This window comes from Idiotropiscis lumnitzeri, chromosome 6 (genome assembly GCF_059441095.1).
Source record: "Idiotropiscis lumnitzeri isolate Australia: NSW breed Sydney's pygmy pipehorse chromosome 6, RoL_Ilum_1.0, whole genome shotgun sequence".
Lineage (NCBI taxonomy): Eukaryota > Metazoa > Chordata > Actinopteri > Syngnathiformes > Syngnathidae > Idiotropiscis > Idiotropiscis lumnitzeri.
Genome location: NC_142396.1, coordinates 14,718,666 through 14,734,273, shown reverse-complemented (window position 1 = coordinate 14,734,273; position 15,608 = coordinate 14,718,666). Strand labels below are relative to the sequence as shown.

At 40.1% G+C, this 15,608-nt stretch overlaps 1 protein-coding gene across 1 annotated transcript; it reads right to left on the bottom strand.

Annotated features, from left to right (window-relative positions):
• Nucleotides 1–138: 138 nt before the first annotated feature.
• ush1c (Usher syndrome 1C) lies at nt 139–15,542 on the bottom strand. The gene is made up of 27 exons (XM_088299593.1): nt 15,405–15,542; nt 13,862–13,929; nt 12,527–12,670; nt 12,263–12,401; nt 11,099–11,207; nt 10,974–10,998; nt 10,825–10,882; nt 10,394–10,582; nt 10,251–10,310; nt 9,939–9,995; nt 8,851–8,993; nt 8,459–8,524; nt 8,235–8,383; nt 7,715–7,764; nt 7,375–7,539; nt 7,091–7,207; nt 5,940–6,599; nt 5,513–5,560; nt 5,292–5,420; nt 4,627–4,692; nt 3,867–3,908; nt 3,046–3,099; nt 2,805–2,904; nt 2,140–2,249; nt 1,545–1,600; nt 1,266–1,370; nt 139–533 (listed from the first exon to the last, which is right to left on the bottom strand). The coding sequence occupies exons 1-26, from the start codon at nt 15,438–15,440 to the stop codon at nt 1,277–1,279; spliced, it is 2,934 nt and encodes a 977-aa protein (XP_088155719.1). The 5' UTR covers nt 15,441–15,542; the 3' UTR covers nt 139–533; nt 1,266–1,276.
• Between the last annotated feature and the right edge of the window lie 66 nt (nt 15,543–15,608).

Sequence of the window (15,608 nt, the reverse complement as noted above, 5' to 3'; positions counted from 1 at the left end):
TGTACTTGCTTTGGTTTTAAGATTTTTCCTCCCATAGATGAATTCATTAAGTGATCGGGAAAACTGCACAGCAAATATCTATTCTTAATGCCTTTATTATTCCTGAAAAAGGGATCGTTGGGTTGACTGGATTTTACATTGCCTGAAATGCGACTCACTATTCCCACTGACCAACACAACACAAGCATGTAGAAAAAGAAAAACATGCACATCTTTTTCCACTTCTTTTTTTTTTTTTTTATTGTGATGTATAATGGCTTCATAGCCTAGTCTCACAGAAGTGAAGAAAACAACTGGATCAAATTAAGTACTAATCATAACATCCTTCACAAATCAAATTAGCTATGACGGCAGGATCTTCTGTCTCATATTCACAATGCAAACTAAGAGCAAAAGAAGCATGCGGAGACTGCAGGAAAGTGCATTATTCTGATAATGGAAACAATACGGTAAATCCCAAAGGAATCCTCAAGAATGAAATGATGCTTCTTCTTAAGCAAACTGGTTGTCTAGGCAAAGACTAGAAGAATGTTCTGTTGGAGAAGACAAAAAAAAAATGTTTATTGATGACTCCACTGGAGTACGAGCACACTGAGAAAATATTTTGTCTTGTAGATGCTCTGCAACACAACAATCTAACACACATGCAGCTGCATTTTACAAGCAAATAAAAATCTGTTTAAAACCGCAGCCAAAAACGTCCATTGTTATTTAATCTGTATTTATGCAAAGCTTTCAAAGTGCAAATGATGAAAGCACCAGCGTGTACTAGTGCAGAGCTCTCCCCACTTAGTCACTTTAAGGTGACAAAGCATGCGAGAACATGTCACAGTCCCGAGGAACAACATCAATCACAACGACTGACGGCTGGCAGGAGTTCTGGTCTGCTTTATGAATGTTCGTCCGTGACTTCGGGGCACAGGACAATACCATAAAGGCCACACGTGCATGTATGCTTGTATCAAGCATGCAGGGTTGGCAAATATGTGATGGGTCAGTGATCACAACCTCGACATCTGAATAGCATGTGTCTATCGAGAGCACATTGAATAAAGCGATCTCGCCTTGAGGCTTTCTTGTGCGTATTCACTGCTGCCAGTTTCACAAATGTGACAAGAAACGATACAAAAATACCAGTTTTGTTCCTCCTGATTGACAGTCACATGTGCTTAAGCTTGGTGGGGGTGGGGGGGACAAATGCCACATACAACATCAACATCCACTCTGCTGTGCAGAGGCGGAGGTTTGAAAGCAGATCGAGTTACCGGGTTGCGGGTTAGGGCTGAAGCAGGTAGCCGTGCCTGTACAGTGCGGCACTGCCTTCAAGCACCTTTCTGTTCACACTGGGACTGACTGATGCTGACTTTGGGCTGCACAAACATGTGCAAACACATAGACACAAACCACATCATCATATTCTATGCCTGATCTACATACGGTAGATTATTGACACTATTATACAGATACTGTACAGGGATGTATTCAAATAAACAGCAAATACGATGACAAACAGTGATAATGGGTGTAAAAAAGTGAGTACTTACACTTCATCTTCATAATGTTTCGGAGGTGAAACTGCAATCACAACATCGATCCAGTCCTGAAAGTGACGACATATTCAATAGGTGTTGGATCAAATATGAAATGACAGCAAAGCAACACTGAAAGGTGGCTGTCATGGTCTGTGTTTGTTTTTTTTTTTTTGGAGGGGGGGGGGGGGGCGTTGTTTTGATAGCATTTGATTTTGTTTCGTGCATTGTCATGTTTTCCCTGTGTCCCTCTTTTCATGTCATGTCTTGCTCCTCTGTTTTTTTTTTGTTTGTTTTTTTTTAATAATAAGATGAAAACATATCTAGTCGTATAGGCATCAGTCATACGGATTACAAAGTAGGAGCCGACTGCTAAGCCAATCTTATTTATTCATATGCTGTCACATCGCTCCTCAACTTGGCCCTAATGCAAGTGGACTGCAATGGAAAAAGAACACGTTCTTTGAACTTGCACCAACTGTAAATGTAATGGCTACCCCCTTGGCCCATGCTTCTGTTTGTATTACATTTTTAACAATAATGTTGGTATATTAACTAGTCACGTTTTAAAGCGGTATACATTAATACACTGAAGCAAATTATACAGTACCCCTCCACTATTCCAGGCTCGTGCCAGAGCATTTTGTCCTTCAGTCAGTGGAGCCTCTATCAGGATCTTCCCATTAACAGCCATCAGTTCATCACCTGGTACAATGCCACCTACAAACGGACGTTGCAGACATTTTAGCAAGCAAATATGAATTTGCAGTTGTGACACAAATACACTATGAATTAAATATTTTACAGTTTACCAATAAACTGTGATGAAACTTCAAATAGTTAATATCCTTAATCATCAATACAGCCTAAAATGATTGTGCTTTGCGTGGCCCTTTTAACTCATTCACTGCCATTGACAGATAGAGAAGCCAAAAAGTACATTCATTTTACCTGTGTGAGTGAGTCAGTGAGTGTACATTAGTTTGCGGATTTCACATTTTAGTATTGAAAACAAAAGGTTTTGCAATGTTTTTGAAGTATGCATTTGGGTCATGGTAATGGTGATACAAATTTTACATTGCACAAATGAGTGGTGTACACCAGTGACAGTGCAGTAGAGCTTAATTTCTTCATTAATTTCTTATCCACACTAATTGAACCACACGCATGTTATCATTGAAAAATTGCAAATTGTTCATGAAATAGACAAAAAGCATACAGCACTTATCAAAGGGTGTGTGCACATAAGCACTGCATGTTTGAGTATATACTAACCGTGCTTGTCCGCAGCCCCTCCCTCATACACCGACGACACCACTAATTTCCCCAAAGGTGAGTCAGCACCCCCTTCCAGAGCCAAGTCAAGCTGTCCCAACTTAAGAACAAGAAACAGAAGCCTCAGTCTCACTCACCTTACTTTTAGTTACAAATTTAGTAAATCATTTAAAGGATATTGTTATTTCTGTGCAAATGTCTGTATTCATTTCTAGAGTAATGATTCATCTGATTTAAGTACCTTTCTTATCCGCAGCAGTCTGACGTCTCGTCCTGCTATCTGCTCTGATGAAAACTTGTTTCACAAAGATGAAGGTAAATGAGGAGGAAGAAAAACCACAGCAAAACACGTGAGTGGAATAATAAGAAAATAGAGAAGCCAAGCTAAATAGGATTTTGTCCCTCATTTCTCTTTGGCTGCATTCAGTGTGCTTTAAACATAAATTACAATATTACAAAAAAAACTCTCTGTGGCTATATGTTTATCCTTGGGGGGGGCTATGGGGAGCCAAGGCTATCAAAGGGGGTTCGCAAAGCAAAATAATTCTTCAGAAAACGCTGATACAAATTCATTATATGTTTTCTACAGAGAATGGGGTGAAATGTGGATGAAAATTCACGGAAAAATAAAAAAAGACCCCAAAATCAATAATTGGGCCTTGCATCTGGGGGAGGTCAAATCATATTTCAGGGGTGGGCCATGTCCCATGGGCCCCTCAAGCTCAGCCAGTGGTGTGATGGCAGTACATTATTCCTCTTAATCACTAATTCCGATGTTGCTGGTCCTCATTGGGGTGAACTGGAACCTATCCAAGCAGACTTTGGGCAAGAGGTGGGGCAGATCCTGGACTGGTTGCCAGCCAATCGAAAGGCACATGAACACAGTATAGATAAACCAAACCATTAACACTCACCAAACATGCAGGCTCAGGGAAAACATGCAAACTCCATAGATGGGCAAGATTCTAACCCACAACCTCAGAACTGCTGGCCATTGTCATAACATAATACACAATTATCACTTCAAATTTATCACATTGATCATGCTGAGACATACTGTACCATTGAGTGGGGATCGAAGTCTTCCAAGTACTTCTGAAAGCCCTGGAAGAATATCAATCTGCATTAAATCTAGCACATACATATGGCAATCAAGAATTAACAAAAAAGGACTTATGTTTTGTGGTCACATTTCCTTTGACAACCACCTTAATTTTGCTGAAGGTAAAATAAAGCCGTCAGATAGGACCGATGATTCATTCTGCTACTCATACTCATTATTTCTCTACATATTAATTATGCAAAGGTTATTACCCTGCTCTTGACGAGATACTAGAAGAAAAAAAGTGGCAATCCAATTAAAAGAAAACTGTTTTTTCTTGTTGGGATTCTGAGAGAGTGAGCACTCACAATTAGTCAAAACAAAACTAATAATAACAAAGGAAGCAGACGTGGAAAACGAAAAATGATATCTAGAACCCATCTGTTGAGAAGTCCTTACAATGACCAAGCACTCTTACATAGAATTCCAGGCTGAAGCAATTCACAAAGACGCTCTATATGGTGGCTTGCATGAATTATTTCAGGTCTTCGGGGTTGATAAACACTCCAATGGTTAACAATCACATTCTAACAGCCGGCAAAATCTTACTATGGGAAACCTCTTTTGCAGAGACCTTTGTCGTGCAAGTAAGTGTTAAAACTATTAAAGGTAGTCAGACCACAGGGGCAGTGAAAAAAGAACAAATCTCAACATCGACAACACTGGACTTCAAGACAGAAGTAAGAACTTGAGTTTTTTTTATACTGAAGCTTAAATTACTTGTGGTTTGTTGTTTGATTTAAAAGAAGAGTTGAAAGGCACCATCCGTTTCAACATTTCTGCAGGCTGAAAAACAAGATCACACGGAAGGAATAAGAGAAAATCATGAATACGCTTGGGCAATTTCCTCCGTCCGTGGCCTCTTACCGTGGCCCGATTACACTGGTCAACAACAAATTTTAATCAGAGATGTCCCGAAACATACAATATATCCTGATGTGCTGTACTATCATGAAGTGTTGGAGAAAAAACAAAGGCAGATTCATAATCAGTGCAAAATAAAATTAATGTCGAAAAAATTACTTGAATCTCTGAGCTAAAAACTCAATAAACATTTGTTGACCAGAGCGATGGTTGCACAATTTAGAAGTCAATCAAAAGACTGAAGTTAATCATTCAAGATAGTGGTCTTGTCCAACTTGCGCGCGAGTAGTTTTTGAAGTAATAATACTACTAATAGTAGTACTAGTAGTCGTGTTACTCATGGTATGGCAATAGTAGAATGCTACGTCTCACTGTCGTCTCTGCTTTTGAAGTGCAATAGAGAATCTATATTGGTCCCTCGTGTTAATAATAAGACTTAAATAATTGGATCAGAGATGAACTTCGATATGCCACAAGAATGCTTTTATGACGCTGGTAAGGTAAATCAGGTGACAGCCTACCAGGCCATCAGAACGAACAGCAGGTCTGAGCGGGTCTGGTCGGTGGCTCTGCGACTGAGGCAGCATGACGGGCTTCGACATGACGGGAACCACAGGACGCCGGTGGTTCGGAGGACTAGGTGCTAGTTGCTATCGGAAAATTGCCCATGCATTTAAGAATATTTGAAGTTATGTTTGAACAAACTGATGAGTATGAGATGTGTAATTTAACAGTAACTCACCAAGGAAGGAGTGGATATGCGACTGGCATGCGAAGTATTTCTAATAACCTGAACCACAGTAAAATGCAATGAAATTGCTGCACAGTGTCCGAATGACTTTGCACCCACACTTGCTAATTATCACTGCATGGAAAAGGTGCTGAACCATAATGTTAAAACATATTTCTTTGCAAAAATCTTCTCATTTTCCTTTATGTATTGAAGCATTTAGAAGTCACAAAAATCACTGCACACCACATGCAATGCATCATGATTACAAACTCACTACCAATCAATAACTGCTAACAACATCTTCAAGACATTTCCTGAGGCTAAAAGGAAATTTATAAGGACCCAATATGTCATGCCATTACCAAACCTTCCAGTTAAGGAACAAATCACGCATTCATGAACACACTACTATGCCTCTAACATGAGCAGCTCTAACCTTGGGACTAGAAGGGGAGGACATTTCACTAGTGTTGGATGAGTAGATGCCCCCTCTTGGGAGGTAGCCACCTGCCTCCCACTCACTTCTACGCTCAGGTGGACTTGAGGGCTGAGGCAGGTTATGATGCTGGCGGTATCCATTGAGGGCACCGACTCTGTCTTCAGACTGTTGTGGCGGCGGTGGTGGTGGGGGAGGCGGGGGCGGAGGTGGAGGGGGAGGAGGGGGCGGCGGCGGGGTCGGTGTCGGGGTGGGCTGAGGGGATGAAGGTGGGCGGGTTGACTGAGTTGGAGGGGGATAGGAAGGTGCATGAGGGGCTTGAGATGGGTGAGGCCTGCGCCCCTTGTTGGTCAAGGTTGGCGAGGCAGAGGGGGGTTTGCGAGCGTTGGGGGGAGACGGTGGCCGACGCTGTGGAGATACTTTAGAAGAAGAATAGTTGGGGATGGTGGGGTTTAGTTTGGGTGAAGGCGGCGGGAGAGGCAAAGGTGGGGGAGGCTGGGTAATAACTGGCGGAGTGGGGGCTAGTCTCTTAAGTGGCCCCTTGAGACTCTGATCCACATGATCCAAGTTTATGTCATCGAGGTCAGTTGTGGCTAAGTGGAGACCTCCAGGGAAACGCTTCACCATGGGCTCCGAAGTAGGTGAAAGTGGTGGTGACAGCTTAGGAATCAAATAAGAAATAGGTTGTAATACTATATAGACAGACAAACTGTGCCAACAGTAAATACTTCTAGACTTCTGGGGTCTGGTTTTAACTGTATACATTAAAAAGATCTGCTCTACTGTGAATTAAAAAAAAGGTCATGAGGAATAACTGCATGTGGAATTCAGCCTTTCCTATTTTATATCCCAACAAAACTCATGGTAATAATATAATTGTGCATAATTTCGGGAAGACTGTGCCAAACATGTCTGATAGCCAAAGTCTGCCATAAAATATTTAATTCTACGAGCAACTAAACTCGCCCTACTCTGGTCATTTAAAAAAATGCATTTAATCGTCACTTCAAACATTTTGCAAGCCTTAGCTTTACTTACAAGTCTTGAAACAAACAGACTTTTACACCATGTGAAAATATAAAAAATATCTTAAGACAGATATCAAGAAGGCCAAAACCACACAGAGGTTGCAAAAGTGTTTCACTAGATACCTCTGGTGACTCGTTCTCCACACAAGAGATTTGTTCCAAGCGAGTCTGACAAAGACGCTCAACCCAGTGTTGTACTTTCTCCGATTCCTCAAGGTCTTCTCTCTCTGTTTCGGAAACCTGGCATACAGGCATGGTGATTCAACCCCACAGTACGGGAATCAATCCCACATAACCACGCACAAACACACCTTTATCATATTTGAAATATGGCAATGAGTTCAGAAACATACTTTGTTGCACTGAGTAGAGCAAGAAGAGCAAATTGGGATTGCTGTGTATTGTACCTCCTGAACCAGCCTATTGATCTTCAACTGCTTCTCTCTTTCGTACATCTCTTCTTTCTCCTTGGCCAATTTCAGCTCAAACTCCATCTCCTTTTTGTTTTTTCTCTGCTCCTGCAGCGTGTCTGTGTTGGACATTACTTTCTTTTTCTTCTTCTTCTCTCCTTTCTGCAGTGCCAATAGTTTGTGAATGTGAAACAAAAACTGTCTGTGACTGCAAACCCCACGGCATGACATGCCCACACTTACTGAAAAACGCCAACTAAAATTCTCATGCAACTATAAACTCGAACCCATCTTAAATGCTCTCTCACCAAGCACCCACACTGGAAGTCAACAATACCTTGCGGAATGAAGGAAGTTTCCCCTCATATCGGTAAAACCAGCCAAATGCTATGGAGATGAAACAATAGCTCAGCGTTAACGTCTCAAAGCTGTATAAAGTTAATAATATATCACGAATCCAAGAAAAACAGGGAAGGAAAGAGATCAAGGCTATTTGTAGTAAACCATGGACTATGCTCATGCTATCACAACAAAAACGCTTTTTTTTCCCCCTTTTGTCAGAGGTTGATCTAATCCAGCATAAGAAGCAAGTGAAATGTTAGACTTGGTTGTCAGAGGAAATCTAGACATTCACATTGTACTTCTCCACACTCACAGGTAAGTCCTGCTCATCCTCCTTGGCCTTGTCTGTGAATGAGCTGGCTTCGTCATCTTATTGAAGAGATGAGAAGCAGCACAGCACACAGCAGTGATAAAAAAAAGACCATGCTCGGTTACATAAACACGCTGAAGGTGAATAAAAGAAGCGGAAATTTTCATGCAGCAGTAGAAAATGCTGATCCAACTAGGGGGCTTACGAGAACTTTTGCCCTTTGGGGACTGAGTGGTTTTAATCTCCGGTGGGGCGGGTGATGGGCTCCTCTGGATCTGAGGAGCTTGAGGCCGCTCGGTCGTCCCGTAGTCTTCTTCCCACTCTCTGTGATGTTTCCTCTCCACAGCTTCAATCCTAAAGAGGATGAGAAATGAAGGAAACATACAGATGTTGAATGTGATCTCAAACAACAGAAATGCAAATGGTTACCTCTCCATCTCCTGCTTGTAGCGGTGCTCTTCCTCTGCAGCCTTCTGTGAGATCTCCATTTTCCTTCTGGTGATAACATGTCAATTATCCACCCAACATACTGAGAGCACAGGTGATTTATACAGTGCCTAACTAATGTACATCTAAACTTGTCCAAATGACCCATACTATGACAATAATTGGACAGGTTTGTTTTAACCAAAACTTCCAACTAGTGTGAAAAAAAAGGATGATACATGCTTTTTATTGCTCGTTTACTGCAAGCAGAAAACATCATTATTTAACGAGGACAACGCATCATTTCCGCCCTGAGAAGTCATCAAACAATTTAATTGTGTTACATTTTCTATCCAGCTCACTATTATAAAGCAATCAAACCGTCTGTAACCTACTGTCTCTCCTTCTCCTGCTGCTCTTTAAGGATCTTGTTGGTCTCCAGAGCCACCCTCTTCTGATGCATCAGCTCCTGCCTCTCCAGTTCCCTGCGCGCCTCCACTGCCAGTCGCTCCTCGTCCGTCATAAACAGCTCGCTGCCCTACGAGATCAGCAACAGCCAAAGAATTGTGTGAAGCAACCAACCTCCTGGACTGTGATGTCAATGTCACATTTCAACTCACTGTTTGCATGAAGAGAAAAGCTATGAAAACAGTATTCAAACTAAACTGAGTTGGAGATGAAGAAGTAAGATGGTTTGCACATCTGCTTCAAAGTCAAGAGATCCCGATTTGAATCTCAGTTCGAACATCACTTAGTGGCTTTAGTCAGTATTTCCCAAGCAGGCTTTTTTTTCTCCCACGTCACCAAAACACGATTCATGTGTTAGTGTCGAAATTTAAACTAGCTGTGAATGTGAGTGTGAATTGTTATCTATTTGTGCACTGAGATTGATCAGCAACTAGTCGAGGGTGTATTGAGCTGACTTTTGATGAGGAGAAGTACTATCGAGGATGGATGGCATAAAAAATTCAAAATGTTGTATGTTGGTTTAATCGCTCATAAAAACATCTAATCTTGAAATACATTGTTGAAATTAAACAATCCATAGGAGAGCATTTTGCATACAATGTGTAACATAGCAAAATACAAACACAACACATTAGACGGACACAGTAAATAAGACAGCGCTGCTTGTCGTTTATTACACATTCATCAGCAGCAGCCCGATGTAAACAAGCTCATGAACGACGTGATCGATGGGAAACGTTCAGAGGCCGAGGGGTAGGCTAAATGATGTAACCATAAAAATGCAGATACGTTGCACAATGCTGAGCCAGGATGCATAGAAGAAAATGAACATGCGTTACTTGTCCCCACATTCATCGTTGGTTGAGAGAATTTTACACATTACAACTTTGAAGATAAATCAAGCGTGCGACTTGCAGTAGAGAATGTCTACATAATAGTTCACTTAGCAAGTCAAATGTACAAAAAAAAAAGATCAAATGGCAAATGCCATAATGTAATGTTAGAATTTACTTACAGCTCCAGTCAGAACGGTAATGGTCAGACTCCTGCTGCTTTTGAGGACTCTCACAGCCTTGGAAAGTAAGAAAATAAGTTTTGTTACTTTTTACAGGCATAATAATCCTTCTACATGACACAAGTAATGTGGTGAAATATTAGTATAGACTGCTGATGGTACTTCCCATGAGCTACAAATTTACGGTCCCAGTTCACAATAGACTACAGTACATGGTCTGTTGCTAACCCATTTTGACAAAATTAATGGGAAATGATAGGACTGGATGGTCAGACCTCAGAAGCCATTATCGGACCTTTTCAATGTGTTTACCTCTTTGTGGTCCACGTTGGTGAAGTCCAGCCCATTCACCTCCACAATCTGGTCTCCAATCTAGATTTTGTGCACAAAATTAAGGACATTTGCACTTCACAGCAGGAAGCTACACAGATTATCTGGACATTCGAAGCGCTCACCTGGAGTCCGACCTCCGCAGATAGCGAGCCTGCTTTGACATTGCTAATGTAGATGCCAGGTTTCTGTGTGGGACCACTAGAGATGCTGATGCCCATTCCTTTGGTACCTACGAGGCTGAGGAAAACCTTCTTCTCCTTGATCTCCTTCCCTCCGATCGACGCCAAACCAGCAACACTGCTTTTTTTCTCCTGGGTTGTACATCATGCAAGAACAACAGAACCCAAATGCGCTGACTGTTGACTTTAAAAAGGCACAAGGGAGAAGTGAGGTGAATGTTTTTTGACTGTCTTCTATTCTACCACGAATAAAATAATTACTAGAGTTTGATATCATTAACATCAACTTGATCTTTGTTGGTTACCATCCTAACTACAGCTACACTTAGATGCATTGAATGAAAGTGTCTTTTATGGCACTGATTCTTACTCACCCCTGATTCGGACACAAATTGATCGACAAACTGCCACTTGAGGGGTTCATCTGATGAGCTAAACACAGGAGATCACGATCGATGCCTCACTTGCAGAACAACAGTAGCTCGAAAAAGAAAGTTATTACTGATAAAATAGAGTAATTTACCTTTTTACAGGAATCATCCCCACATCTACAAAAAGTAAAAATTATAAATAAATACAGGAATGACAGCATAGCTGCGAGACAACACACAAGAACACGTCTCGTGCTGTAGTGCATGATTAACGCACGTCTGACTTTGAGCGATACAATCTTCTTGGTCTTGATAAGACTGATGACTTCTTCATGTATACACGATGAGATGGAGTATCCGTTGATGCGAACAATCTCATCACCCACCTTGAGTATCAATACAGAAAGGAACAGCATGAATAATACATTCAGTATATCCTGAAATCCTCGTGAGCCCGGGATTTTACATGCATGTTCCAATGTCAAAATAAAAACAAATAGGATTTAGTTATCCACGTGAATTGCATATACTCTATTGGAAATGGCTTTATTGGGGACGTCCCAGATGGTCGTAAGGGTAGAATATTTGCTTGGTTGGAGACAAATTACAGTTACTGCTTTGATTTAAAATTAAGTGAATGATTTATTGTTGAGAACAGATCTGTACCCAAAGGACACTTTATGTTGTTAATTATTTTATGTGCAGAAATCTTTTTTTATAATTAAGTGAAATTGGATAGCTTTTTTTGTTCTATCTTTTTATTTGCAAATAGTTCTAGAGATACGACTACAAATGAAGTGGCAACATTTAAGAAAGCAGACACTTGCTAAAATCTTTACCAAATTTTCAAAATGTCATACATATGAATAATAACATAGAGACATTGCAAGCAATTTTTGTTAAAAATCCCCTTTTGAGAGTAACTGGAACGAAACTTAGGTAAACTATTATAATGAACAATTTGATTGCTGCTTGATATTCTTGAGTGACAAATTGATGTAAGCCGATTTCTACAGCAAAATTAGCGAGGTTTCTTTTCTAACATTTTGTTATATTTAATTTAAGACCAATAATAAAGCTAATAATTCCATTGAGGCTGTGTTTCCTAACCACCCTTGCCCTTATAAACTCAAAATGAGGTGTCTGAAACCTGTAATCTCATGGCTGAACCTATTTTCTTCATTTTATTACCATAATAGGAAAATCGTTTGATGACCTACTACCCTCTAGTGGACAAAAGTATAACGACAAGATGTGAAAAAAAATTCTGTATTGTTTCATCAGTAAGTATGGTTTACTTTCGATCACCGCACAACTGATATATTTCCAACCACATATAACATGTGTACACTTCTTACTCATTAATGTATTTTGTGCATTTCTAAATATTATTTAAATAACAAATGTATGTTTTAACGGATATGACAGCTTATACACAAACCTGGAGCCCAACATTCCCAGCCTGACCATCCTTGACAATTTGTGATATGTAGAGACCACAGCCAAACTCCAGCCCTCCTCGGACACTCACACCCAGTCCATCACGATGTGTCCGATCCAAACGTACTTCTTTCAGCTTCCTGAACCCCGTCCATATCATTGGGGAAATAAAAAAGGTAACAGCAGAATGAATGTGTCATGCAAAGAGATGTTCTAAGATTAATGATTCAAACTGCAACTGAGAAATACACGCTATTGTACACACCTGGACCTCTTGGGGGTTAGCAGGTCATACTCCACCTGGTGCTTGAGTGGGATGAGCGGTCGGATAGCATCAAACAGGGGCAAACGCTTTGGTTCATTGATTACCAACTTCAGGTCACCAACAAGCACAGGCAAATCCATGGACCTGTAACACAGCAATTAAAAAACTCATTCGCTTTCATTTAGTAAGTCAGGATAAGACCTAAAGACCTGAAAAGAGGTGGGTAACAACCAGTATGGTAACAATTACCCTGAATAAGTAACTTAGTTACTTTACTGATCACTTACTGTTAAATGTAACTCAATTATTTAACTTATTGCTTGATTTTAAAAGTAACTAAGTAAGATACCTTACTATAGTTACATTTAGCAGATAGAACAGTGCTTAACATAAAAAAATGGCATCCGGTTTTGCACTTAATTGGAAGTACAATTTTAACAGTCATGTTTAAGAATAAAATTTGATTTTATTAAAAATTAAATAAAGACAACCTATTTGACTTGGCAAATTAGTTTTTCTGTAAAAAAAGAATGAGTTTTGTCTGGATTTCGCTGAACATAAATGATAATTTGTTTTTTTTTTTCATTTTTTTAATTCATTTTTGATGACATAAAAAAGTCCAAGTCTTTATAATCTTCAGATAATATTAAGAATACAAAAATTAAATCCCTGTTTTTCATTTTTTTTTTATATTAGAATGGATATATATGTATATTTGTAAATATTGGCTTGAACACCAAAGTAAAAAGGTAAATCCCATTATTTGTCCAGTTCAAGACAAAACCCACACGGACATTAATTAAAGCAGCAAAATAAACACAACTGTACAAAATCCACTTCCTTTGAATTATTCATTAATTGGTGCCATTCTATGATTGCTTGGAAGGTGAACATGGGCCTTTTGTTCAAAACTGGCCAGGCTTGTCAGGGTACAGTGGAAACTGATAAGCGGCTTAAGCCACGGGAACACAGGTACAAAGATGATTGAAACCTAGACCTGCACCCAGCCCCACCTCCCCGCACAGCACACGAAACCTATGTTTCAATCAAAAATCCGAAAGGACATCATCTACACTGTAATTCTAGGAGGTTTAGAAAAGAATGAAAAAAAAGATCTTTGGGTTATTTCCAAACTGCTAAAAGGCTGGAGAGGGACAAACAGGGGGTGTTTGGAAACTTCTTCTTACTTACATGGAATAGTATGCATACATGCTACCCACTATTTAAGTAAAACCACCTTTTACATTCATTTGATCAGTATCATTACGAAAAAAATGGAAAGCAACAAGACCAGAGTACTCAAGCAATTACGAACACACAGAAGCAATTACTCACTGGTGATACATGCGGAGCACATCATACAAGTAATCCTTCTCTGCCTCATTTTCAATCAGCAACTCCACCTGCAAGACAGTGAAAACATTCCCAACCATTGCATGAGGTGAGCCACATTAGAGCAAGAGTCGCACAAACCTTATGACGACTCAGCTGTCGTAGGATGGTTTTTAAGAAGCGTTTCGGCCATTCACTGATGTGACACATTTTGCTTGTATACATAATTTTAACCTAAACTTTCCTGCAAGATCAGGATTCCACTAACATTCTTAGTTTGTCTCGAATTAATGAGCCTTCTGTTCTGAAGGAGGACTTTTCCGGCTGCTGGTCCCTTCCCAACAAACCACAGCAATGGAATAATAGCAGTACAGCAGAGGAGGCTGAAGGGGGAAGGTCACGAGTGTCACCTTACATCTCAGACACAGGGGTAAACATTCACACTGAAGTCATTCACAGCAACTTCAAAAGGGCACAAATAATGTACATGAGACTAATGCTCAATCAGATACCTACTGTATGTTTCAATTAATGATGGAACAAAAAAGCTTAGCCTTAGACAGACGCACTATCGTGACAGATATGCATCACTGGATCTGCATGCCGTTTATGACAGCCATAAACGTCTTTCTACACTCCTGCCTAAACTGCACACAGACTTTGACACCATAAACCAATGACATAAAGGATCACTGGTCAGCCACACACCCATTTTGAAAAATGCCATGTGTGGTTAGTGGGTTCCCATTATCATTTATGACTTGTTCCCTATTGCAATGTACAAAAATGAACAGATCGCAAGCTCATGTGCATTTAATACTCCTGCAATTACACATGGTGGGCTTCTAACTTGAAACTCACATAAACACAGTGGCCGCACAACACAACAGTGAACAAAGCCTGATTGTATCCTCGTTCAGGCACTAATTAAACCCTTACGTTGCCAATTTATTCCAGCTCAGCTGCTCATCTCTATCACATCTACATTATTCAATGCTGGTTTGCCCTTTATGAGGAGCCACTGTGCGTCTGAGTCCAGCACAGATGGTTGTATGGTGATATCCATCACGCTCTGAGCCGAAACTCTCGGGCCATATCACGTTCCCTTCACTGTTGTCAAAGTTACCTTTTCAACAGCTATTTCTGTGATGCATAGAAAACAGAAAAGCCGGAGACATTTGCATAATATTTTATATGGATGACATAATTCATGACACAAGAGGGCAGAAATTAGATATACAATATTTAATTATTTCAAAGTAGTAATGTATCCAGGTTAAATTGTGCTGGGAATTAAGAATGCAGTACCAAAAAGCTCAACTATATCTACTGTACCTCTACATTTAGGCCTGCTTTCTTCCTCTCATATTAAAATTTATTCCATAATCGTTCAGTATTTCTCCAAGAAGCTTCATTTTTAAATAAATGTAAACGTATGAAGATTACATCCTGGACTGTTCTATTCCCTGCCCCCAACTTCAGCCGCACAGGTAGAATTTTATGACTAAGTGCGTAAGATAAACAATCTAAATGTTTTATGCCTTACCTTGTGCCTGAATTCACGAGCAACTTTGCGCTCCATTGCAAGAAAGGAAAAACAACCAAGTTTTAGTCAAAGAAGTGATGTGAGCTGAATGTGAAGATGAAGTTTGACCGAAGTGAGCCCAAGCGGGTATGTCAAGGTTTTATTAGTAGTACAATCTAACTTCCGGCAAAGATTTCACAAGAAAAGCGTATTAAGCACCTCATG

Excerpts from the sequence above, each read along its gene's own strand:
- ush1c (XM_088299593.1), bottom strand. The coding sequence starts at position 15,440 with ATGGAGCGCAAAGTTGCTCGTGAATTCAGGCACAAG. Across the intron at positions 9,996-10,250 it reads CCAACGTGGACCACAAAGAG|GCTGTGAGAGTCCTCAAAAG; the intron begins GTAAACACATTG and ends TTACTTTCCAAG. Across the intron at positions 3,909-4,626 it reads AATCAAACAACAAACCACAA|GGCTTTCAGAAGTACTTGGA; the intron begins GTAATTTAAGCT and ends ATATTCTTCCAG.